The 25,102-nt window shown below is 28.9% G+C and overlaps 3 protein-coding genes and 1 long non-coding RNA gene across 4 annotated transcripts; 1 reads left to right on the top strand and 3 right to left on the bottom strand.

Moving 5' to 3' along the window:
• The first annotated feature begins 7,583 nt into the window (after positions 1-7,583).
• LOC136081478 (hydra actinoporin-like toxin 7) lies at positions 7,584-8,147 on the top strand. Its single transcript, XM_065798794.1, has one exon. The coding sequence runs from the start codon at positions 7,584-7,586 to the stop codon at positions 8,145-8,147; it is 564 nt and encodes a 187-aa protein (XP_065654866.1).
• An 8,832-nt stretch (positions 8,148-16,979) lies between these two features.
• Positions 16,980-18,601, bottom strand: LOC136081477 (uncharacterized). Its single transcript, XM_065798793.1, has 4 exons — positions 18,530-18,601; positions 17,894-18,452; positions 17,632-17,807; positions 16,980-17,558 (listed from the first exon to the last, which is right to left on the bottom strand). The coding sequence occupies exons 1-4, from the start codon at positions 18,599-18,601 to the stop codon at positions 16,980-16,982; spliced, it is 1,386 nt and encodes a 461-aa protein (XP_065654865.1).
• A 245-nt stretch (positions 18,602-18,846) lies between these two features.
• Positions 18,847-20,048, bottom strand: LOC136081067 (uncharacterized). Its single transcript, XR_010638859.1, has 3 exons — positions 19,922-20,048; positions 19,715-19,776; positions 18,847-18,962 (listed from the first exon to the last, which is right to left on the bottom strand). It is a non-coding gene; the product is annotated as an uncharacterized LOC136081067 (long non-coding RNA).
• Positions 20,049-21,117: 1,069 nt separating this feature from the next.
• LOC136081476 (uncharacterized) lies at positions 21,118-21,498 on the bottom strand. Its single transcript, XM_065798792.1, has one exon. The coding sequence runs from the start codon at positions 21,496-21,498 to the stop codon at positions 21,118-21,120; it is 381 nt and encodes a 126-aa protein (XP_065654864.1).
• Positions 21,499-25,102: the final 3,604 nt, after the last annotated feature.

Below are 25,102 nucleotides of genomic sequence, written 5' to 3'. Positions count from 1 at the left end.
AGAATTAAGATAATGTTACACTTAACTCAGAATTTAATTCATTACAAAATAGAATAAGATACTTCTAGATAAGCAATCTGACCCGGATAGTAATTTTTATAGTAATAACGAAGTATTTCAAAATATTAATATATTATATTATGACCCTAAATCTGAAAACATAATGCCAGGACGGGATGTAAATTCATTTTTAATTTTGCATTTATATATTAAGAGTTTTTAAAAAAATTTTGAATTATTTAAACAATTTTTAGGCGAGGTTAAATTTAACTTTAAAATCATTAGTCTCAATGAGACACGGTGTACTGATGATATATCGAAACAAATACAAATTCTCAGCTACCAAATTGGTTCAAAAAAAGGTGGTTCATCAATTTAGAAGATCTGGAAAGAAAGGAGGGAGTTCGTGTGTATTTATGAGTAATTTTTTATTATACAAGCTAAAAAAAGAATTGTGCTCAACCACTAATAATTGTGAATCACTTTGCACGAAAACTGATAAATAAAATCACAAAAAACATAAACAGTCATAGATCAATTTGTCATCAATGAATTCAAATCAAAAATAAAAACAGGAATATTTAAATGCGACATTTCAGATTACTTCCCTGTATTTCTTATCTCACAAATATGTGATATCTATGCACAAAAAGTTAAAAAAAATACGCGAAATATAAATGAAAAATCCATTGCAAAATTTAATACTCTTGTCTTAAATTTAAACTGGGGTGACCTCCTTGATATTGAACACGCATATTGAAGGCATACGATAAGTTTATTGATAAATTTCAAGAACTTTACAATACGGCTTTTCCTGTAGTTACAAAATGTGTGAATTGAAAAGACATTAAATCCAGTAAAAAAAAAAAAAGCAACGACTTTATAATAAGTTTCTCAAAAAAAAAAACTTTCAATAATTAATCTAGTTATAAAAATTTAAAATTTAAAATAATTATCTCAAAAACTTATTTTTGAGATGATTGTTAAAAAGGAATATTACTATACCTAGCATTTAATAAAACATAAAAATAATCCGAAAAATACTTGGATCATAATTAAGGAAGTTATTGATACGAAGCAAACTGACGGAAATAGTCTTCCTATAAATCTAAGCATTGAAAATAAAACTATAACATATAAATCTTTAAGCGCTGAAACACTTAATCAATACTTTGTCAGTGAAGGTTTCACTTTAGCGTCAAAAATAGAAACTACTGAAGTAAACTTTGAGTCATATCTTACTCCTAAAAAGGACCTTTTAGATGGATAATTATGAAATTACTGAAAAGAAACTTTTAGATGCAGTAATTCTTTTAAAACTAAACAAAAGTGTGGGGTTTGATAATATTAATAGTAATGTAATTAAAAAACAGATAAAATACTTAACAATCCCTTTTTTATATATTTTTAAACTATCTTTAAAACTTGGTATTTATCCGGATAAACTTAAAATTGCGAGGATCATACCCATTTTCAAATCAGGAGACATTTCTAATCCAGAAAATTACAGACTAATTTCAACTCTCCCTTGCTCCTCTAAACTCTCAGAGTGAATTATGTATAATCAAATTTTGACTTTTCTAAATAAAAATAATATTTATAAAACAATTTGGATTTCACCCAGGGTATTCAACTGACCATGCCATTAATAATATTGTTCACCTTATATTTAAAGCATTTAACGAAAGTAAGTTTACCCTTGGAGTTTTTATAGATATTAGCAAAGCCTTTGATACAGTAGGCCATAACATTCTTATAAAAAAACTCGAAAGTTATGGTATTAAAAGTACATATTTAGAATGGCTCAAAAGTTATCTGAACAGTAGAAAACAATACATATCACATCAAGAAAGTAAAACTGATTACATGACTATAACTTGCGGTGTTCCCCAAGGCTCAATTCTGGGTCCAATATTATTTCTTGTTTATGCAAACGATTTCCATACGTTTTCGAACATTTTAAACATTTTTCCATTTTTATTTTATTCTAATGGAGATATCAAACTTTTATTTAAAAAGGCAGACAAGGAATTTTTTAATCTATCGGAATAGTTTAAGGCAAACAAATTGTCCTTAAATTTAAATAAAACTAAGTATACTTTTTTTCATTCGTTCGATAAAGAAAATATTCAATTAAAACTTCCTGATCTATTGCAGCTCTAAAATAATTAGAGAGACATCATTAAATTTCTTTGGAGTGATACTTGACAAAAACTTGAGATGGAGAGAACATAAAAGAAATGATAGAATATAAAATATTGGCATACTATACAAAGCTAAGCAATTACTAAACCAAAACTGCTTTAAAATCTTATATTTCTTTCTCATACATTGTTATATAAACTATGCAAATATTGTATGGTGTAGCTTTAGTGTAAGTAAAATTAAAAAATTGCTTGGTACACAATAACACGCAGTCATAATTATTTCAAGTGCAGGTCGATTTACACGTTCTAAAGAACTATTTAAAAATCATCACATACTCAATGTTTTTCAGTTAATAACTCCCATAATATTTAATACACTTTTTAATAAAATTAATCACGTGTACTCTACAAGATTTTCAAATTACAATTATGAGTAGCCTAAGATGTACTATTTGGTTTCTAAATTTTCTATTGCCATTTTAATTTTTTATTTATTTTTTAAGAACTATCTTAATTGTCCCTACTTTAAATTTTCTTTAAATTTTAAGCTTATCTTTAGTTTTTTAGGTGTGTTTATTTTTTTTTTTTTTTTCGCTGGTTTTAACATACTTGTAAATATATTGTATGTTTACCTTTTAATGGTTGTACACGCTTGCTAATGAAAGCACGTCGGAGCGTAGTGTTAAGGCAAATATTTTCTTATTTTAACCCCGGTTTGTGGATTTTATTTATATAACACGGCATCGTATTCTTTTTTTTAATGACAAAAGAAAAAATAATCAAAGAATAATAAAAAAATATGTCGACATCCTCAATAATGTCACGCTGCCCTATGCTGTTGAAGATATGCCGCTAAAATGGGTCTTCCAACAAGACAAAAACCCAAAGTACACTAGTCGTAAGACAAAAGAGTAGTTTCAGGTCAAAGGGGTTGAGGTTTTGGAGTGGCCTGCTCAGTCACCCGACCTAAACCCCATTGAAAACTCATTGGGAGACGTTAAAATAACAGTTTCTGCTGCTAATTCAACTAATGCTCTGCAGTTATGGATAGCTATTCAACAAGCATGGTACGCAATGCCCACAGAAAAATATCTACGCCTTGTTGACTCAATACATCGGCGTTGCGAAGCCGTTATTCAAAACAAAGGTTTTGCAACAAAATTTAACAACAAAAGAGTTAATATTATTATATTATACTTATATTTAACATTTCAATGTTAAAAAATTAACTTTTTTTAATATTTAACTCTAGAAAAGTTTTGTTTTTTTTCCATTTTCAGACTACTGCAATCTTTTTTTAATAATATTGTTTTGTTTCTAAAATAAAATGTAAATTTACTATTGATGTAATTTTTTTTATTCTATTAGATGTAAGTGTCAAAGAAAATATATTAAAAAATTTTTAGAAATTATTAAAAAAAAAGTGCTCAATAATATTCAAAATACTCCAGGTACTTCTATTTTCATGCTCAAAGCTGTACCTGCAATGATAAATAACTCGTTGAACAACAATAAACAAATTTCACCATTTTTTTTACAATAGATTAAATAAAGATAAGGTACAAGAGAACCAACAGACGGTGCTGTTTAACTTAGTCTTTATAATTAAAAAATCATTGTTTTCATTTAATGATTGCTAGCCAATTTATTAAAAAAAGTTTCACAGACGAAAAGTGGATATTTAACGGATTGTTTTTGCTTCAAAAATTCTGCTACAGGTTCTCGCTTGATGACTTTTAGTCACTACGTAAGACTGGTTAATAAAAAGTCATCATTGAAAAAATGCGGATAAAAGATTCAAAGTTATTTTTCTTAACATATATACGCCTTTAAAATTTCTAACTAACTTTATTTGAAAGAGATAGCAATTATATTTCTTCAGACTAACTTTAAACATTTTTTTATACAAAAAATATTTTTTAAATGAATTAAATTGATTTGGATACTCCTTGTTAATAAAAAGATTGCAGCTAAATAGCTTTAATATACAATAAACTATCGGGGGTATGTATATAGTCGTTTCAAACCATTAATAAACTAATTTTTTCTACAGTTGCAACAGTTACCATTTTATTCAACTACAAGTCCAATTTAAGTTGATACGCTGAAAAATCTTTGATATTCTTTCAAAAATTTAAGGACTTGTGAGACAAAACCTTTTAAAAACTTCAGCTTTTAAGAGAAGCATTTCATTTTTCCGAATGAAATATTTCCGTAATATACCCAACTTGGCTCAGCTACAATTTTGCATAAGTTTTTGAAACATCGCTTTTTGACTACATCTAACCTCCATATCTTGTTTTAATTACTTTTCTCTTTTGCATGAAAAAAGAAATATAACAAATAAAAAAGAAAAACAAACTGAGCTGACTGTAGCAATTGCTTCACTTGCTACACCTTGATCCGCTCCTTTTAATAATTTACGTAGGCAATTCTTACCTTTTTTTTTTAATATCAAATATTTTTGAAATTGCTTGAAATGTTGCTGTAGATGCTTTTTAAGTCCGGTAATTACACTCCAAACTCTTCTCAATCTAAATAAAAATAATATTTACAAATATAAATGATATTTATAGATTAATGCGATTAAAAAACAAATTGGCTATCAAAATAAGCTGAGGCTTATTTTGATAGCCAATGGGGTCTGTTCAAAATTTAACCATCTTTTTTTTATAAAAGCATCTGATTTTCTATTCTATTCATCTGATTTTCTATTTCTTCTTTAGATTGATGTCAAATAAATTGACGAGTTTATTCAACTTAGCTGGTACCAATCAAAAATTGTTATTAACAAAACTGTAACTAGCAAGTGCTGTGACAATAAAACCACATTTTGTAAAAATAGACCCAGGTTATGCGCGGAATTCAACAAAATCAATACAAAAACATGTATTTTTTTTAAGGCCAAGTCCAAAACAATCAAGGCCAAGACCAAAATTCTCAAGGCAAAGAACAAGGCCAAGACCAACAGTTTCAAGGCCAAGACCAAGGCCAAGGCGTCAATTTAGCTTTAAGGCAAGGCCAAGGCCATGACCAAGGCCAAGGACTAACAACTCTGCTGGAAATCATCGGCAATAAAACATTCTCCTTCATCTTCTTACGTGGTAATGATGGAGGTAATCACGCTAAGTTGAGACAGATATGTTTTTAAGAAATAAATAGCATTTTTGCATGAAGCGAGATAAATTCCAAAAAAGATTAAAACATTGTTGCCACACGAATCTTTATTGAAAGAATTTGTTTATCTTTGTGTTTTACGTGAAGTAATAAGTTTTTACAAAATAAAAAGGCATTTCCCCCAAAAGATCTTTTTCTCCGACACATCATTGTTCTTTCAGCACAGTGAAGAAACAATTAATGTGTTGAAAGATCATGTAAAATAAAACGCTCAGTATTTGAGAGCCGATAGAAAATTTATATCGAAAGAATTAATTAAAGTAAAAATTTAACATGAGTTTGATTTAAGACTTAGACAGTTACATGCACAGAAACTAAAACTACATTTTTCTAAATTTATTGCGTATTCATGAATTTTAATTTATGATTCGGAGATATGGCGCGAGCTGCGTATAGTTGAGGTTCAACTTTAGTTTGGTTTAAGACGTCAGATTGACTTTTTGTAACTGATCGCGATATCGACGATTTATTGTTTTTATTTTGAAGCATCGTTTCAGCCCTGAAATTTTTGAAACACTTTCGAAACTGTTCAACAATAATGTTGTCACTTCTGGTTTTAGAACGTGTTTTTCATTACTTTTTATTCCTACTTTAAAAGAGCAGTTATATTAATTTGCCCAATTGAGTGTGACAGCATTCAGCACTACGCCTATTTCTTTCTTTATGTAATCAGACAAAAGACTTTCTGATATGGAAATACTAACTTCTCAAATAAAAATAAAAAATTCTCAAATACGGTTTTCTGGAATAGAACTTATGTTTTTTGAAATTAAGAAGGTTAAGAAATTTATGAAAATGTCGATAGTGAAAGTGATAGCTCATAGCATCAGACCTATTTGTAAATAATTTTCTTCAAATAAGTTAATTTTTCCTAATTTTTGTGTTGAATTCGAATTTTTCTGGTTATACTAAAAATGAAAACAATAGATTAATTAAAATTTTTTAATATTTTAAATTTAAAAATTAATGAAATTTTTTAATAATTTTAAAATTTAATAAATTAATATATTTTTGGCGTTTCTGGGATAATGATCGTTCCTCTAAAACATTCCTACAACAATTTCTAATCCTATTTATTCCTAATAAGATAAATCCACTGTTGTATAATATTCTAATGGAGCTGAAATCATTGATTTTAAAAGTGTAAAAATAACACAAAAGCAACAAAATAATTAAGATTTCTGTTGAATATTATCTTTTGTTCAAAAAGACGGATAAACATAAATAGTGCGCCTAAAGGACGTCTTTAAAGAACGTACATTTTCCAAACTTAAATTACAAATTCATTTCTAAATAAATTGGTAAAAAAATAGGATGCCAAACAGACGTCTTATCGACATTTTCTCGGGACGACGTACGCTTTAACCTCGAGGCGTATCCATAGTATCTCAAAAATTAAGGTACGATTCATAAAAGACGCTAATAATATTCTTCAACCGTCTTCCCTTGGCTAAATATAAAAGCTTGAATCTTGTACATAAGTAACCTAAATAAGACTTTTTTAACGTCTGAATTCCGACTGTGCCGAATGGCTTTGTTTTTTATTTTATGAAGTTGTTATGAAGTATGTTTATGCAAGCGTCAAGCGATGGGTTTTACAACAAATTTGTTTTTTACTTTTAAGCGTAAATCTTTTCGTTGTTATAATAAACTATAAGTGTTAACTCAAGTATACAATACTCAAGTATTAAAAGGATCTAGAAAACTAATAAAAAACCAAAACGAGACGAGAAAAGTTGAGATTGAACAAATGTTCAGAAACAAGTAGTAGGTAGATCGTGGAGTAAAAAGATTAATAGCTGATCAATAGCTAAGGAGAAGCTGGAAGAATAATTTTATAATTTATTATTACGTATTAAGAACTTATGGCGCTATTAAACGTTCTCTCTCTTCAACTTCTGCCCTTTTGCATTTTTTTCTGTATTTTATGAATGACTCTTAAACTTTATTTCAGCCGACAATAAAAACCGGTTTGCGTAATTAAAACAAGATTTATATAATATAAGTCTTCTTGATTCGCTTCAGTTTTTGATCAACTACTCGTTTTCCTACTCTACGTTTCATCAATTTTTTTCTAACCTCTTGCTCAACCTCAACTTTTATCAGCTTGTTTTATTTATGCACATATATATTCATAAACAAAATGTATGTCATTAAATAAATATGCTCAAAATTTATATATATATATATAAAGTATTAACAAACAAAGTAATACATACTTTACTCATTTATTATTTAGAAATATTAAAAAATTTGACTATGCTGCTGTATCTATGTTTAGTGAACTTACTTCTACCATTGTCTGATGCAGCAGTAGATCCAGAACTTGTAGGAGTTTTAGTAAAGGTTGGTGTGGATGCTGCTTTACAACAAATTGATGAAGTTTGGAAAGGAAATACTACCAGAGATTGGAAATGTGCCGTAGAAAATAAATCTAATAAAACTCTTTATGCTTTAGGAACAACAGCAGAATCAGGAAGCATGACTACAATCTTGGATGATATTCCTCCACAAAGTACGGGTATCTTTGTGTGGGAAAAGTCTAGAGGAGCTGCAACAGGGGCAGCAGGCGTTGTTCATTACAAATATGGCAACAGAATTCTTAACTTAATGGCATCCATTCCTTACGACTGGAATTTATATAGTGCTTGGGCTAATGCACGTCTATCAAAGAAAAAAGAGAGTTTTTCGGATTTGTATCATGGACAAAATGGCGCCAAAAGTCCTACAAAAGGCGGAAATTGGGGTGAGGTTGACGGAGCAAAGTTTTTTTTAACTGAAAAAAGCCATGCTGAGTTTAAAGTAATTTTTTCCGGAAAATGAGTACTAAATGATCTCTAATATGAAATGCTTTATTTGTATATAAATTAATATTTGTTACTTTATTACATTAGTATATAAAATAAGCTTAAAGACTTTGGATTTTCTACCACTATTTAAAAAGAAAGTGATCTTTTTTAATTTAATTGTAATAATAGAAGGACATGGCTCTTTTTTTTTTTTTTTTTTTCTGTTCATTTAACAATATTTTCTGGTAAAAATGTTGATGGTACATAATATATGAAGAACACGGAAACTCGAAGAGGATCGTAAGATCCTGCCATCGAGAACTGTTTAACGATACAAAAATAATAAACCAATTATTTCAAAAATATATAAAATGAAAAGTAAATACCGTTTAAGAAAACCTTAATACAAAAAAATAAGGTATCTCAATTATAAAATACCGCTTAACAAAATAATAAAAAATAAAATCAAATATTTTAAACTACATTTTGATAACACTTATAAAAGAGAAACAAGATCAGAAGAATTCGAAAATATTTTCTATTGAGAAAATAACTTTTTTCAGTTTGTTTTTGAAAGTAGAAAAACTCCAACTTTGAGAAAAATCAAAAATTTAAAAAAAAAAAATCAAAAATTTTTAAAGAAAATCAAAAATTTTTAAAACTATTTATTTCCACAAAAAAGCTCCGCGATAAGATATGAGACCTTCCAAAATTTGTATGCGAATAATGTTGATAAATAAAATTGTCATTTTTTAGATCGTATTTGTTTTTGGGCTTTATTGCATATAAATTTTGAAAAGATATAGGAGTTAAGTTTATCTTACATTTAAATATAAAGCAAAGAATGTTAAAAACATTTAGTTGGTATATATTAAGAATACTCATTTTGAATAAAAGTGGATGCATGAGTAAAACGATCTTCAAAGTTTATTAGTCGTGCTAGATACTTCTGTTGCCGATAATTGTTCTTGATTTAATAAAAAAGGAAATGCTGATCTGAACTCGCCTAATTTGCTAAATCGGCTAAATAAATTAGTTAGTTTGCATAATTTTTTATGTTATAAATAAAACATTTTTTGTTTAAACTTTTTCAATATATAATTCAGAAAATATCAAATTTTCAACGTACTTGCTCTTTATTAAATAAAATTTAAGTATGCGGTTTTTATATCGAATATTTTTAATGCTTGTAAATAAATGATGTGAATGTTTTTTAATTCCTTTTAGTTATAAACCTATCTAAGGAAAAAGTAAAAAATATTATTAAAAAAAAAAAGATTTCAAAATGATATTTATGGATTAATGTAATAAAAAATAAATTTATGCGCTTTACACTTATTTAGAATCACGGGATATTGTTACAGATGCCATCAATCAGGGTTTTGAAAACAATATATTAATGCACTAATCGATTAGTTAAAATCTGGAAATTTTAACGACTCGAAAGTCCTTATTAACTACCACAGTAAACGTACCATTGCTGAAAAGTTTTAAATCTAGACAGAGTTAGTACAATTTATTCACGCAATTTGGATAGCGCAGCTATAATTGCAATTGTTGCAGAAAAAGAGGGATCTTTGTCTGTCTCTCGCCTTCAGGGATCAGAAAAGAGGGATTAAAAAAGAGGGATTTTTGTCTGTCTCTCTCCTTCAATAATTAAGATGTCCATTTTAAACAAGTTTTTTACCACGAACTGTTTTTATTGTGGGCAATCTCATTAAGTTTGTAAATAATTGTTGTTATTAATTAAATAAATACAAAATGCAATACAATTTCGAGTCCATTTTTGAACTGATGTCTTTACTAACTTTAGTTCACATTTTTAAACTAGGTTTGTTTGTAACTTTCTTATCAAGATTAAAAAAACAAGAACAATTATTACCTTAACTCATCCGTGTGTTCAAGTGTCTAAAGAATAGAGGGAAAAAATACTTATTTATCCTTTTTTTTGCTCACTTTGGAAAAGAAGCTTTTAGTTTTTAATTTTATATTGTCTGAAAAAAGATGATTTCTTCCAAGAAACTTTGAAATCTTACGTTTACTTGGCTGAATGACAACTTTATGTAAAAAAACCAATTTTATTAAAGTTTCACAAATAACAAGAAGTATTCTTTTTAACATATGCTTTGTTAAACTCGTTTCGTTGCGTGATGAAATACTTTGCTATGATTTTTTGCGTGCAAGAAGCAGCTCTCAGTGATGAAAATGGCTCATGGCTCCACTGGTTGATGAAAACTGTGTACTGGTCTATCGCTTGGGCACCATTAGAAAACAAATGTAGTTGAGCTTAGTGTCGCAAATAGTTGGTTACTAATATGATGATATCTTTTTAAGCTCTACCAAAGCCCCAATAAATCATAATTGTTTCACCCATGCCGTCAACACGCCTGTAAAGAGTTAATAATGCTATATTGAGTTTGAGCAGCTTTGTTTAGTGAAAATTTGCTGTTTTGTATTTAGGCAATGCATGCGTGACTTGCTCTTTTGGCAGTGGTTTTCTTTTTTTCTTAGAGTGTAAGTTTTTTTTAAAGGATATTTTGTATTAGAATAAATTTGATAAACTTGATTCAAAATTTATACAAAAATTACAAGATATTAGTTATTTTGAATTTAGCTAAATAATTTAAGCCTCATTTACCATATTTATCCGTTTTTAACTGATAACTTTTTACCAAAAATAGCAAACTTAGTTAAAAAAAAAATTCTTGAACAAAGTAAAAAGTTATGTTTTAATTAAGAACCTCGGGCTTACAAAACCGAATGCTGTGCTTCTAATATCCAGGCTCAAACAGTGGAACTTAGTTTATGATACCGTACAAGTCACTGATCGGAGGAAGCGGCATCAAAGATTCTTCAACTTCTTCAGTCAGCGTGATGGGCTGTGCTTCTGCAACGATGTAACCGGTCTATTCCAGGCTATAGGTATCGCATGTTATTGTATTGAATGGCGCCTGTTCATAGGCAGTTCATCCCGGAGCCTCAAAGCCGTGTTGCTACACAATGGAAACAACTACCCGTCTCTCCCAATCGCTCACTCTGTGCATCTTAAAGAAGACTATAACGGTTACAAAATGTAGCTGAGGGCATCAAAGTATGATAACTACGGATGGGAGGCCCTTGGTGACTTCAAAATGGTATTAATCTTCAATAAGGGTTTTACAAAATTTCCTTGTTTCCTCTGTCTCTGGGACAGCCGTGACATTAAAGCGCATTATCGCACAAAGAGCTGTTCACAACGGACCGAACTTTCTGTTGGAAGAGCAATTTGAATTGGGGGCCGCTGATAAAACTTCATAAAGTGCTTACGCCACAGCTGCAAATCAACTTAGGCCTCATTAAACAATTTGTCACTGCTCTTGACAAGGAGTCAGTACCATTTCAATACCTCCAAGATCTTTTTCCAAAACTGCCCGAGGCTATGGCCAGGGCTTGTATATTCGTCGGACCACAAATCAAGAAGATTGTTGAATGTGAGGATTTTGCAAAGTTATTGAACAGGACGGAGAGAGCAGCTTGGAGCAAGTTCGTTGCAGTTGTTCAGGGCTTCCAAGGTAATCACAAAATTGAAAACTATGTGGAGTTGGTGCAGACTCTCATAAGGAATTATACCAAAATGGGAAGCAGAATGTCTCTTTCAAATTCAAAGAGCAAATAGACGCTTACTCCAAGGAGCAAGGCATATATTGGACTTTGAATCTTGTTACCAAGGACAGTATAAGGAAAACATGATGGGGTACTACATTTGGGGGCTAATTTGAAAGAGTGATTTCAGTACATTTGCAAATTTTTTTTTTTTTGAGTGGTTTTTCATTGTGTTTGTTAATTCCCTGTGCAGTTTTTGTTTTTATCTGATAATAATGACAAAGTTGAAAAAAATCGTTCTATTTTACTATTATTTTCACACAAAAACGAGTATTCTTCGTACTGTTGTCGTGTAAGCAAAGTTTGTGAAGTCATTTTTTCACATACTTTAGACATAAGCAATTGAAATATAACACTTAGAAGCCAGGAACAAAAGTTGCGTTACATAAATTAATTAAATAACTCTAGTTCATTTAAACGTACTATTTCAAATGGTGGGAAGTGATGTCCGTGGTGGGCCAGGTGGTGGTCAAAATCTGAAAAAAATATTTATTATATTCAAAACCATATAATAAAACATATTTTTTATACTCTAATTTACATGTTTGAAAATTGTTTTGAGTATAATTAGTATAATAATAGCAATACAATATCTTTTAAATAATATAATAGTATCTTTTAAAACTACAAAAATAAGTTGCGGTTTCATGTATAATTTCACACATTTTTTTCAAAAACTTTTTGAAAAAAATGTGTGAAGTTTTTTTTTTTTTTATGCATAGCAATAGTAAACAGTAACTTTTAAAATTTTATGAGCTTACGGAATTAGTTTATATATTTAAACTATTTAACAGTAACACTTTACGAAAAAAATATAAAGTAAAGATAGGCATTTATAATACACTTATAATCTGGCTTTAAAATAACGAAGTAAGCTTTGAGCATTTAATACTTTTATTTTGTATAAAAAGTGCCACATAATTTAGAGAACCTACGAGAACCTATATTAAATACTTAAACTATTAAAAGTAATATGTATACAGCCTATTTGAACTATATACCCTAATTAATAATAATTAATATTAAAAGTAGAAGGTGTATTTCCTTTAGACCAGGAACCATAACTTCTCCAAATGGTCCATTGATTGTCTTGCTTTGTTAAATCGTATTCGGTAGTATCACCTGCTGAATTAACATATGTTCTTCTGTAATTATAAAGGGTGATTTTTTTAATCATGTTGCATGACATTTCAACCGGTGTAAATCAACCTTTGCTTAAATAATCGCTTTCTTTTTTTGAATGAACGAAAAATATAATGTTGTGGGGTAAAAGATCTGCTGTTTTTATACTTCCCAAGTTGACAGTGACTTCTGCGACATTTTCTACATTGGTGACAACTTGTTCGTAGTGAGCAATACGTAGTAAAGTATACATTTCGTCTTTTTTACTGTTAAGATATAAAGATTTTTCCAAGGGTAAACTAGGTTTGAGTCTATATGTATTGCAATAAATCATTGGGTTTTTTATAGCCACTCCCACATTAGCAAGCGCTGTTATGTCAGCGTCTGTAATAGGTCTTACCCATTCTAATAGTTGATTCATATCGTTTTTAATATAAAACTCCAATCTAATTTGTTTATTTATTTATTTGTTTATGCCCCTAACTTTCTCTATTGGGTTTCTTTAACATTTTAAAATTAAGACTTGTAACTTATGGTATTTGCTTGAAATCAACTTTTATTTCTTGTAAACAAAAGTACATGTTGTTTTGTTTGTTATTTAAATCAATACAAATTGTACTGTTTACCTAACAATTTTTTTTTTGTTTAGCAATAATATAAAAATTGGTAGCATTTACGGACTTTTACGACTAAATAAAATAGTTCCTAATGATATGCCATTCTTTTCATCGAAATTAACTCTTCAGAGTTTCAGCAGATACTAGAGGGTTCTGAGTGAAAAACTTTATAAATGTATAATGTAAAAAGGGGATAGCTGCAAACAATAATGATACTCATTTTGAGAGAAGTAATGAAAATTGGCTTGCTCAAGATTTTTAATACACCTACGGCACATTAAATGCAACATCGTCAGTTAATGAAGTTTGAAAACCATGTTGTTCTTTTGAAAAAGCTTGTAACAGAACAAAAAGAATAAGCTCATCAATGTTAATAATATTTTATTTAGCCCTAAATTACTTGATGTAACAAAATTGAAACTAAGAAATGAGTTTAAGTACAAAACTGACACAAAAATGGCTGAAATTTGAAATAAAATCCCCACTAAACCTGCTTGGATATATTCACCTGATGAAGCTTTAGCATTAGTTATTAATGGTGATATATCAAAATCAATATACCAGCTTCTTAGAAATGGTGCTGAAAAAACGACTGCCACATATATCCTTTATATAATGGAATAAGATTTTCTAAAGCTCAATACTATTCCAAGAACATTCAAATAGAGGCTATTCAGTACAAATACCGCTAAAAGATTTTCTAAAACACACACTCTTAAAAAGCTGAGTGATATACAAACTACTACGCTAATCACAATGCTAATGAATTAACTAAGCTGACGTTTAGATGTATGGCTAGTTTTGATAGTGCTACATGATATAGTGTTTACAAACAGTTAAGTTAAAATGAAAATAGTAAACATGGTCTAACGAATGAAGAGTGCCTGTTGATTATTTGTATAGTACCTTTAGAACTCAATAGACTTTATAATAATAAAAAGATTGTAATGTTATTCATCCAAAATGTGCGGCCAATAGCTTAAAAATAAAAAATAAAAATTATTATAAATAGAGACTTATTCAAAACGTCGTGGACATATGATAATTTGATAATAGAGTTTCAAATTTAGTTATAAATATTCATTTTTTCTGAAGTAAGTTTTTATTTTTAAAGTTTATTGCGTCAATTTCTTTTTAAGGTTATTCCACCAGAAGAGTTTGTTATTCAGTTCCACTATTTTAAGAAGTTAAAGGATTTGAAATTAAAAAATTATAAATCCTCGTTTTTAAATTTTTATAAAGTTTGTTAAACAATTTTTAGTACTAGCAACTATTTAACTAAAATTTTTAATAAAAGTAAATATATCTTAATACAAAGTGATTCTTTGGACATTTAAAGGATTTTAGTAAAAAAAAAGATCAAAATAATTTTGTCCACCATATGTCTAATAACCGGCCCATTGTGCAGTCTTCACTATTTTAAGAAAGTTTCAGTAAGAGGTGTAACGACTTACTCTATGAAGAAAAGTAGTCATCAAGATACTTTACCCTTTTAATTGCACTGTTCTTGATGATATATTAGTTTGTGTGTCAGGAGTAGGAACTTTTTGTTTAAAAGGTTGGCTAAATAATTTTGTTGTAAGTGATTGATTATAAGAGATACTATTCTTTATTCTATTGCAAATCAAATGCTGTTGGTTCAAGGCTAGAGGAGAGTGGGGTAATGGCGAACGCGGGGTAACTCCAAATATGGTCAAAATGGCATGGTAGAAAAAGATAGTTGACAATTTTTTTTTACCTGCTAAGAGGGGGTCCCATATTCAGTTCCAGACGTGCAGTAGTGCAGTAAAGCTGCGCTCATTGCTCCTAACGAATTGATCCCCTGGTAAAATAAAAAGAGAAAGAAGAAGTTTAATCTCTTAGAGGCTGATTATGTGCCATCATGCAAAAAAAAAAAAGAGAGCCAGAGATGATGCAGAATTTTTTTGTTTAATTTGCGAAAATAAGTATAAGAATCCACTCACAGAAGACTGGAACATGTGTCATAAATGCCAGTCCTGGTTGCACAAAAGTGCAAAGCTCGTCTCGGCGTTTGTGGTTTTTGTTTGTAATTATTTTTTAAAATTTTAATAATTAAAAAATTAAATATTAATTTTGAAAGAGTGCTGTTGTATTAAGTTCAGTGGCGGACTGGGAAGGGTTCGGCCCACTATTACAAGTTCATTAGTGGCCCTATTACTACAGGTCCTACCCTCCCCCCCCCTTCCCCCCCCCAAAAAAAAATGTTTACTCATATTGTGATTACGGGCCTTTATAAACTTTGTGGCTCAACGACCAAATTATCTTTTATACAAAATAATAATTACTGAATGTTATAAATACGTTAATGGTTTTTATACCATTATTATATTTATGTTGTTGTACAATATCTAAATAGTTGATATTGTCATCAACATAACTTTTGCTAAAATCTTGTATAAATTAGTATGAAAACATAACATAAATACATAATAATATAATCAATGTGGTAAATTTGATATAACATAAAACATAATTAAACAAAATAAAAGTAATGATACTTTATAGCCTTAGTAAAAAGATTAGCGTATAAAGGAGAATGCATATTAAGCGAATAAATTAGTTTGTGAACACACAAGAGACAAGAATCACGATTATGTCCATTATCATTTTCTCTCATAGACTTGTCACATCCTAAAAAAAAAATGAATTACCTATTAAGTTTTCAGTTATACTTGCTTATACACCTAGGTTTAAGTTACAACCTACCTAAATTGTTTTTTATTTTACCTGTCCTGATATCAGTGGGAAGTTCATATAAATTATCATTAATCCCATCATCTTCTTCATGGCTACTGTCATCAATGCTATCATATATTATACGATTGGATTTGTTCAGCGGTTGTTTAACACTATTGTAAATACTTGCAAAATGTTTTAATTCAGCAATTAACAATGGATGGTCTACTGACGCCAAAGTAGACAATTCTTGTAACGTTGACTCTGGAAGATCATCTGATTTCAAATCCTTAAAATGTTTTGGTAAAAGATATGTCAACAATTAAACTTGTATTATTTATAAATCTCTCTGACAGGCTAGTTTTTAGTTGATCAATAATACACAGGAATACTTCAACCTTAAATTTTTGTTTGGGATTTATTGGTGGTTCATCGCTACATATTTCGTCAAACATTCGCTTTGTACGTCTTATTCTGTTTGCTTAAACTCGGATTTGACAATTTTATCTTCAGGTAATTTAACAGTTGTTAACTTGGTATTCATATCCGAACAAAATTTTTCTGATTCTGACATAACATCATCAAAATTAATTTTATCTATTTCTTTAATAGTTGCTTTGACCATTTCCCATGCAGCAAGGAGGTCTAAATTTTTAGTTCGTAAATAAGTTGACGTAGAACCAACAGTAATAAATATTTTTAAAAATACATGAGCTGTACTTATGGTTTTAAAATTGCATAAATTTTCTATTAAAGACGAGGCCTCGGATGAAGACTTTGGATCAAATTTACTTGATGTGGTAACAAAGAGCACTAAGAACAACTGGATATAAACAGTCAGCACCTCTGAAAACCCATTTCAATGCTTTTTCTCGTGACCACCATCGGGTTTCACCAATTTTTTGAAGTTTTCTTAATTTATTCTGACCAGTTCCTAGTAGTTCCTGTTGTTCTTTCCAAACATTCATTCTTTTGTAAGAGTCTGAGAAGAATGTTGATAGACGATTCAATAATCCAAATAGTTTAATAGCATCTTTATTATCACAAGTATCACAAATGCATAAATTCAAAATATGTCCATAACACCATATGTAAATACTGTTTTCATTTTCTTTTTTTATGTACGCATGAAGTCCATTGAAATCTCCTCGCATATTAGCAGCACCATCAAAAGACTCACCAACAATGTTTTTAAAATTAATTGAATGGTCATCAAAACATTTTTTTAATAATTCATACATGCCTTTTCCAGAAGAATTTTTTACTTCTAATACAGCAAATAGACGTTCCTTTACTTCAGATTTAAAAACATATCGTATACAAACAGCAGCTTGGTCTGTAGACCCTATATCTTGTGTGCTGTCTACCTATGAACAAAATATTTAAAATATGTATTATATACACATATAGAAAAAAAAAAAAAATTTTCAAATAACATACTTGTATACTAAATTGTTTATCTCCCAATTCACCTTTAATTTTTCTTCTTATTAACTCTAATATAGCTAAGATAACTTTATTAACTGTATTCTTAGAGAGCATTGTTACTGAAGATCCTCTTCCTTTAGAATTATTTGAAATATTTTCTTTGCGCTTTTTACTACTTTCAATTGCAACTGTCAAATATTTAAAATTGAATCTCGCTTGGCTGTAAACTTTAAGAGTTCTAAAAAGTTTCCTCTATTATAGTTAATATTCTCACAGTTAATATTATATAAAGATTCAGATGAACCTGAACCTCTATAAGGGAGATTTTGTTTCCCCAAAAGCTTAGCAGTTTCAAAAACTTGCTCTAAAACATGAATACGTTCAAGTGCTTGTTTTTTTTTTAAATTCATCATATTTATATTTACAGAATTTTCAATATTGTAATTATTGGATGCTAAAATATATGCTTCCACAGCTAAACCATGAACTTGACTATTTTCATGTGATTCAATGGTGGCATATATATTTTTGAAATTTGTACATCCAGAACAAAAATTACTAGCTGAAGAACTGAATACCATGCAAATTGTGCAATAAACAGCTTCTACATAATTATTGCCTTTACATTTTACAGTCAACCATTTTCTTGGTATTAAATTACTTTTTAGGTCTGTTCGATTATATATTCTGTGAAGAGACCAAGCTACATTTTCTAAAAACTTAAGTTGACAAAGGTGAATTGTATTAACAAACTCCAATTTTTGAACCACGGTTAAATTTTTAGGATTTGTCGGAAATTTTAAATCAACTTGTATAGTATAACCATAATTTTCCTACAAAAAAAAAAAATCTCATATAAGTTTAATGGGTAAACCATCTAATTAAAATGGCAATAAGTAAATTTCCTCACAATAGGAATGTCAGTTGTCGATGTACAAACCGAAATAAAATCAGAACCAGTTTTACCAATACTGCTATTCATAATACCTGTCTCATCATCTATAATACTATTGATATTGATATTAGAACGTATAATAATATCTTCTACCTAATGCAATCAAACAATTAGAAACATAAGTTTTTTGTATTTTATAGTCTACAAGACTACAACACAAAATTATTTAAAAGTATTAGTTTCTTTAAATATCTTTGTGTACATTTTTTTTTTATTTACATTTTATATACTTTAATATGGTATATAAGATACTTTAATACTTTGTACTCACACTAGAAAATGTAGGATTTTTCGTTTCATCAGATTCTATTACTAATTCCAAACTTTTTTCATTGATGTTTAAGTTATTGGAATTATGCACAGTAGATGTACTAGTACATACAGGATCCTGTAATGATAATTCCAATATAAGTTATTTTGAATAAGAAACATAAGTTTTTTTATTCTATAGTCTACAATACAATATTAAAATAAAAGTGTATAGCTAGGTTTTTTTTAAAAAATACCTTTGTGTAAATTTTTTCTTTATTTATATTTAATATATTTTAATGTGGTAGGCAGTCTTGTTTAGAATACTTTTTAAATGTATTTGAATATAAATACAAATACTTTTTAAAAATATTCAAAATACTTAACAAATATTTTTTTTTAGTTCAATAAATTGCATATTATAAATGTTATTTTTATTAATAATTATTAATATATAATATTTAACTAACACGATATACAAATGTATAGATATTTAAACTTATTTATAAATGTTTCAATGACTAAATATAATTCTCTAATAAGTAGTAAGTACAAGTGTCCCGTATGCCATGGTAGAGAGGAGCAGATAGGGGTTTCAGTCATTTTGTTATCTGCTTGTGTTTTGGGAAACCTTATTTATAAATTCTCATAACAAAATTTAAATTAGTATATTACGAAAAATTGGTAATTGGAATTTCGAGTTGAACACTAGAATAAAAGTATTTAGTATTCTCGAATAAAAATACAAAACAAAGTATTTTTTAAATATTTAAAAATACACGGGTTGAAAGAATTTGAAAAGTATTTAAAATACAAAAAAAGTATTTAAATACAAGTATTCGAATACTTAACAAGACTGCTAGTAGGTATATAATATACTTTAATACTTACACTTGAAAATATAGGATTATTTGTTTTTATTTCGAATTCCGATGTATCATCATTAAAGTTATCTAAAAATGTTAATGCAATATAAATTAAAATAGGTACTTAAGAACTTAAGGTACTTCATGTCTTCATATATATTTATTATTTATATACATATACTATCTATAACATACCCACTCAGAATTGAATTATATAAACTTATAAACTTACCACTTCGTGTATTGATAGTTGAACAAAATTGTAATTTCTTTTGTTTTGGATGACTTCCTGCTGCTTTCAGTTCGGCAATTCGTTTATCTCTAATTTTTTCCGCTCCTCCTTTACGATTAGTTTTAACTTTATTCATTTATATTTTTTAGAATTGACTATTAGTCCGTAGTCGTATCTTATATTATACTCGTTAGGTTAATGCACCTATTGTACTTTCTGGTAAATGTACAACGAACAGTATAGGTAATACTCAACAACAAATTATTATTAAGTTAATAATTCTTCCGGCAGTTGTAGTCAGTTTCTTCCTGATGTACACCACCACGGTACCACCCACTGACCACAACCACACACACACACACAAAATATATTGTTCGTATTAATTTATAGATTATTGATGCGTAAATATGTTGCTATCTATGGCTTTGTCTGCTTTTTCAGAGGTTTTGTCTGCTTTTTCTGCACTTAGTTATTACAATAGCATTTTATATGTTATTACACAATAGTGTTTGTGATTACCCCAAGGTGTGTTCGGAATTAACTCACGTACGTAGGGTAATACGGAACACCAATTTTATAATAAGATATATAAAAATTGCTTTTGAAGGTTTGTGACTGAATAGTTAGACCAAAGATAAGCAATAAATATGATCAATTTTGTATAACTGGTGTCTTTAATTTGAATTTCTTCTTATGTTTGTTTTAGATGTCCTTTAAATTGTCTCGGTTTTTATTTTCAGAAATGTGGATGTTGTTACTAATAACGGTTTTTTCATTGTTCAAGACATCAGACTGTTGCTGGACTGGTTCTGTTAATGGATTTACGTCTTGTTGTGGGGCGAAATCTTTTGTCGAAAATGTATCAATTTTTCCATTTTTAAATTTGACACGTGCGAAGTGGAGCGATACTATTCGAAAAGTTGAACTCTATCAACAAGTGGATCTCCCTTTATTTGTATCTGATGTCAATATAGGATTGTAGAATCCTGTTCTGTAAGGAAGTTTGGTAGACCTATACTTATAATTGATTAGCGTTCTTCGTCATCCTCTGATGGAGTGTTTCGTTAGTAGCAGTACACAAAAGTTCTTTTACAGAAGATAGAGCCGTTTGCAATGTTATCACCCATCTATCTTTTCTTAGACTTTATATTTTCAGGGCCAGACTAACAGCCTTATGTATTGTTCTATTTATTCGTTCACATTTCTTTTGGGTGACATGAAGTAGTTGGAGTTTTAATAACACCGTTTCTATTTAAGAATACTTTTGCTTTTATACTTTCAAACTGGGCTTCACGATCTGTGTGTATAGATGATGGTGCACCAAGTAATGAAAAGAGACTGAAAAGATGTCGTATCACAGTGTCGGCTGTTATGTCCTTACATAGGAATGCAAATGGGTAGCGTGAATATTTGTCTACTACTACGAGGGTGTATATATTAGCTGTGACGGATTGTAAAGGCCCAATAAAGTCCATAGATAAGCGTTCCCAAATTCTCTTTGCCTGAATAAGAAGACCAGTGGAAGGTTTGAAGAAACATGGTTTGAGTTTGTTACTAGGGCTGCTGCGATTAATCATATTTAAAAGTTTTTGATTAACGATTGGTGAGAAAAAAAATCGAAAAAAAAATTGATTAATTTATCAAAAATTAAAATAAAGAAGTTTTTCTTTAATTACAAATTAAATAATACTATTTGAATTTATTTTTTTAATACAAATTCATTTTGGTTTAAAGTAATAAAATATTCAGGCGTAATTAATAAGAATGGTTATAATATTATATTGGTTAAAAATGGTAAAAAATTTTAATTTATAAAGTTGAAGAAAACATAATAAGTTTGATATTATTTTATATTATAATTAGTTAGTAATTCATTAATATTAGTAAAAAACATAAAAGTCTCAAAATAAGTTAATTCCAATAACAGTTTTTTAGGTCCATTTTGTTCCTGTAAAAGATATGAGCAAAGAAAGCTTAACAAATCAATCGTTTCATCATTTAAAGATGTTCTCAATTCTTCTTTTTTTGTAATGCTTTCAGTACATTCATATGTGGCCTCATTCACTTCATTTAAAATATTTTAATTTACATTCTCATCAATGAGAAATAAACGATGAATAATTTCTTTAGCGAGTTCATTTCTTATTGATCGTTTTATTTTGCATTTTTTGGGTAAGTGTTGGGATCATTTAAATATCAACAAGTCTTCTACTTTAGGACGTTCAAATATTCTTCTACTTACTGATTCTTAGAATTTCATAACAGCGTTTCAGTGTGACCAGTATCACTTGATTGTGTTTTCAATTAAGTAAATAAAAATTCAAATCCTTTCAAAGCATCAATTTTATTCCAATCTTGCTGTTCCAATTCTTGGTATTGAAAATTTTTTTCAATACCAAGAACCTCTTCAGTATTGCAAACATTGAGTTCATGCGTGTAATTATATCAACTACTGTGGCTTTTTCCTTTTTCAGTTTATCTTGATACTCTCTTTGCAGAAAATTATTTTTTATAGGTAATTTTCCAAAAAAAAAGGCCTTATTCTCTAACTTTTTTTATTGATGATGTCAAAAAATGAATATCAGTAATAAATACAAATCTTAAACAAATTTCATTTTGTAATCAAAAGGGGCTACTTCAAGCCAACTTTGTACTTCACTTTGTATAAAATCTTCCCATTGTTATCACATTCTTGATCACTTATTGAAAAGTTATCAAGTTCTTTTTCAAAATATTTGTCTTCAGGTTTTACTAAATCAGTATGCTTAGCATATAAGACATCTAACACAATCAGATGTATGCCATGACTATGACAAGCTTGATGATAAGTAATTGTCCATATTTTTCATTTCGGACGATACATCTGTTATAAAAGCGATTGTGTGGGTTTTGAACTGCAAACTAAATTTCTCTAGTTTTTTAATAACAATCTCAACTGCCTTGGTAGCTGGCATTGTATTTTTTACTTTTATCATACCAAAACTATTCATGTTTCCATTTTTCTTATGGATATTCATACACATAAAACGTCTAATTTTTTTGGAGCTCCACTCCACGCCGAAGTTGAAAATGGTGTTTTATCTAAAGCTGTTAACTTTGTAAGAATTAACCCAGGACAAGAATTTGTCTTAAAAATAGGCGGAAACTAACTTTTGAGAACTACTTTGTGCAACTAATGAGCTTCCTGACGCAGGCTCTAATAAAAGGATGTGTAATACCATTATGAAGTAAAACGCGGGGTTTATAGTTTTTTTATTAGTAATAAGTGGAAGTCATGGCTTATTCAGTTAGTTAAAAATGAAACAGTTTCTAGCTCCAGTGTCGAAAGTCCAGTGTATAAAGTTGCAAAACTCTAAAATGCCTGCTATTCTCCTATTACAATTCATCAATTAATCATTCTATTTTTTCGATTAATTGATAACAACCCTAATTAGGAGAAACATAAAGTTGTGACAAGTTGGTTTACAGTTTATGAAAATGTGAAATATGTTATATATATATATATATATATATATATATATATATATATATATATATATATATATATATATATATATATATGTATATATATATATATATATATACATATATATATATATATATATATATATATATATATATATATATATATATATATATATATATATATATATATATATATATATATATATATATATATATATATATATATAGATAAATAGATAGATAGATAGATATAGATAGCTAACTTCAAGACATTCTGCAAACTTTATACTAAATTTATAAAACGTTTATACTAATGTTGTTTAAAATTGAAGCATGGACTTGATTGGTCCCACTCTGAAAAAATTCCTCCTAATTTTTTAACATTAAATAATGATTGTTCAAAATGATAAATCAAAAACAAGATAAAAAAATCAAGAAAAAAAAAACATGTAATCAAACATCATTAATGTTTGATTTTATGTTTTTTAGTTAAAGTAAAAATATTGCTACTTATTGAAATCGCATATTATGGGGTCCCGCTATTTTACATATATTTGCAACAATCTCTGATAAATTAAAGACCAGATTTTTAACTTAATGGTGTTATGGCAGTGGTTCTCAACCTGTAGGTCGCGAGCCCGCCAGGGTTCGAATGGCGATTTGAGCAGCCGTGGCGCAGTGGTTAGAGTTCTGGCTCAGAACCCAGAGGTCCTAGGTTTGATGCCAGCTCAAGCCAACAAGCGACATTGGTACGAAAGGAGGCGTGAACTTCCTGTTAAATGCTCTCCCGCGGTGCTCTGTGATAAGACCGTAAGGACTTCTGGGAGCACCTAAAATAACTACAAAAAAAAAAAAAGAAAAAAAAATTTGCCAGGGTTCGCCTAAGACTATCGAAATATGGGGATTTTTGTCTCTATTCTAATATGTAAAACATGATGTTATTGTACAAATTAAATATAAATGCAAGTCATAAAGATAAAATTCATTTACTTGTAATTTAATTATAATTAGAAATCTATTTTTAAAAAAATGTAATTACATAATGTTTTGTGATTAAACATAAAACTTTAGCTATGTTCAGTTTTTCGCAATGAAAATAATTCCTGTACATGCGGAAATTTATATTGCGATATATAATTTTATATTACAACAATAGCAAATGTACAGTTACTTAGGTCTATGAGCGTAAATAATTTTACAGTTGGGGTCGCTATATCATAGGGGTTGTATTAAAAGGGTCGCGGCAATGTAAAGGTTGAGAACCGCATTATAAAATAAGGGTGATGTATATCACACAAAGTTTTAAATTTTGAACTTAGACTAAATAAACCTTAAGAGGTTAAACTTTTTAATTCTAACGAGCCGAATTTCAAATTTTGTGTTTATCACATTCAAATAAGTAAAACCTTTCATAATAAATCAATTAAACGTATTTTAAACTTGAAGAAACTATTTTTTTCTCCCCTTATATTTGCAGGCATACAACTGGTTAGAAATTAAATACATAACTTAAAACTTGTTTAAAAATGTTGTTTTTTTTAGTTAATATTTTACCTTTTTACGTTTGTATAGTATCGTCATACCAAAAAATGATACCTCAACTATGAAGCAAAATTCTATAGGGGAGACCGGGGCTAGTTGGCTCGGTTTTTACTCTATGAGCTCTGTAGCCCTAACAGCACATTTTTCGAAAATATTAAAGTGTAGTCTTAATGA

The sequence above is a fragment of the Hydra vulgaris genome, chromosome 06 (genome assembly GCF_038396675.1).
Source record: "Hydra vulgaris chromosome 06, alternate assembly HydraT2T_AEP".
Classification (NCBI taxonomy): domain Eukaryota; kingdom Metazoa; phylum Cnidaria; class Hydrozoa; order Anthoathecata; family Hydridae; genus Hydra; species Hydra vulgaris.
Note: the sequence above shows the minus strand (reverse complement) of the source record. Positions and strands in the feature narration are given on the sequence as shown.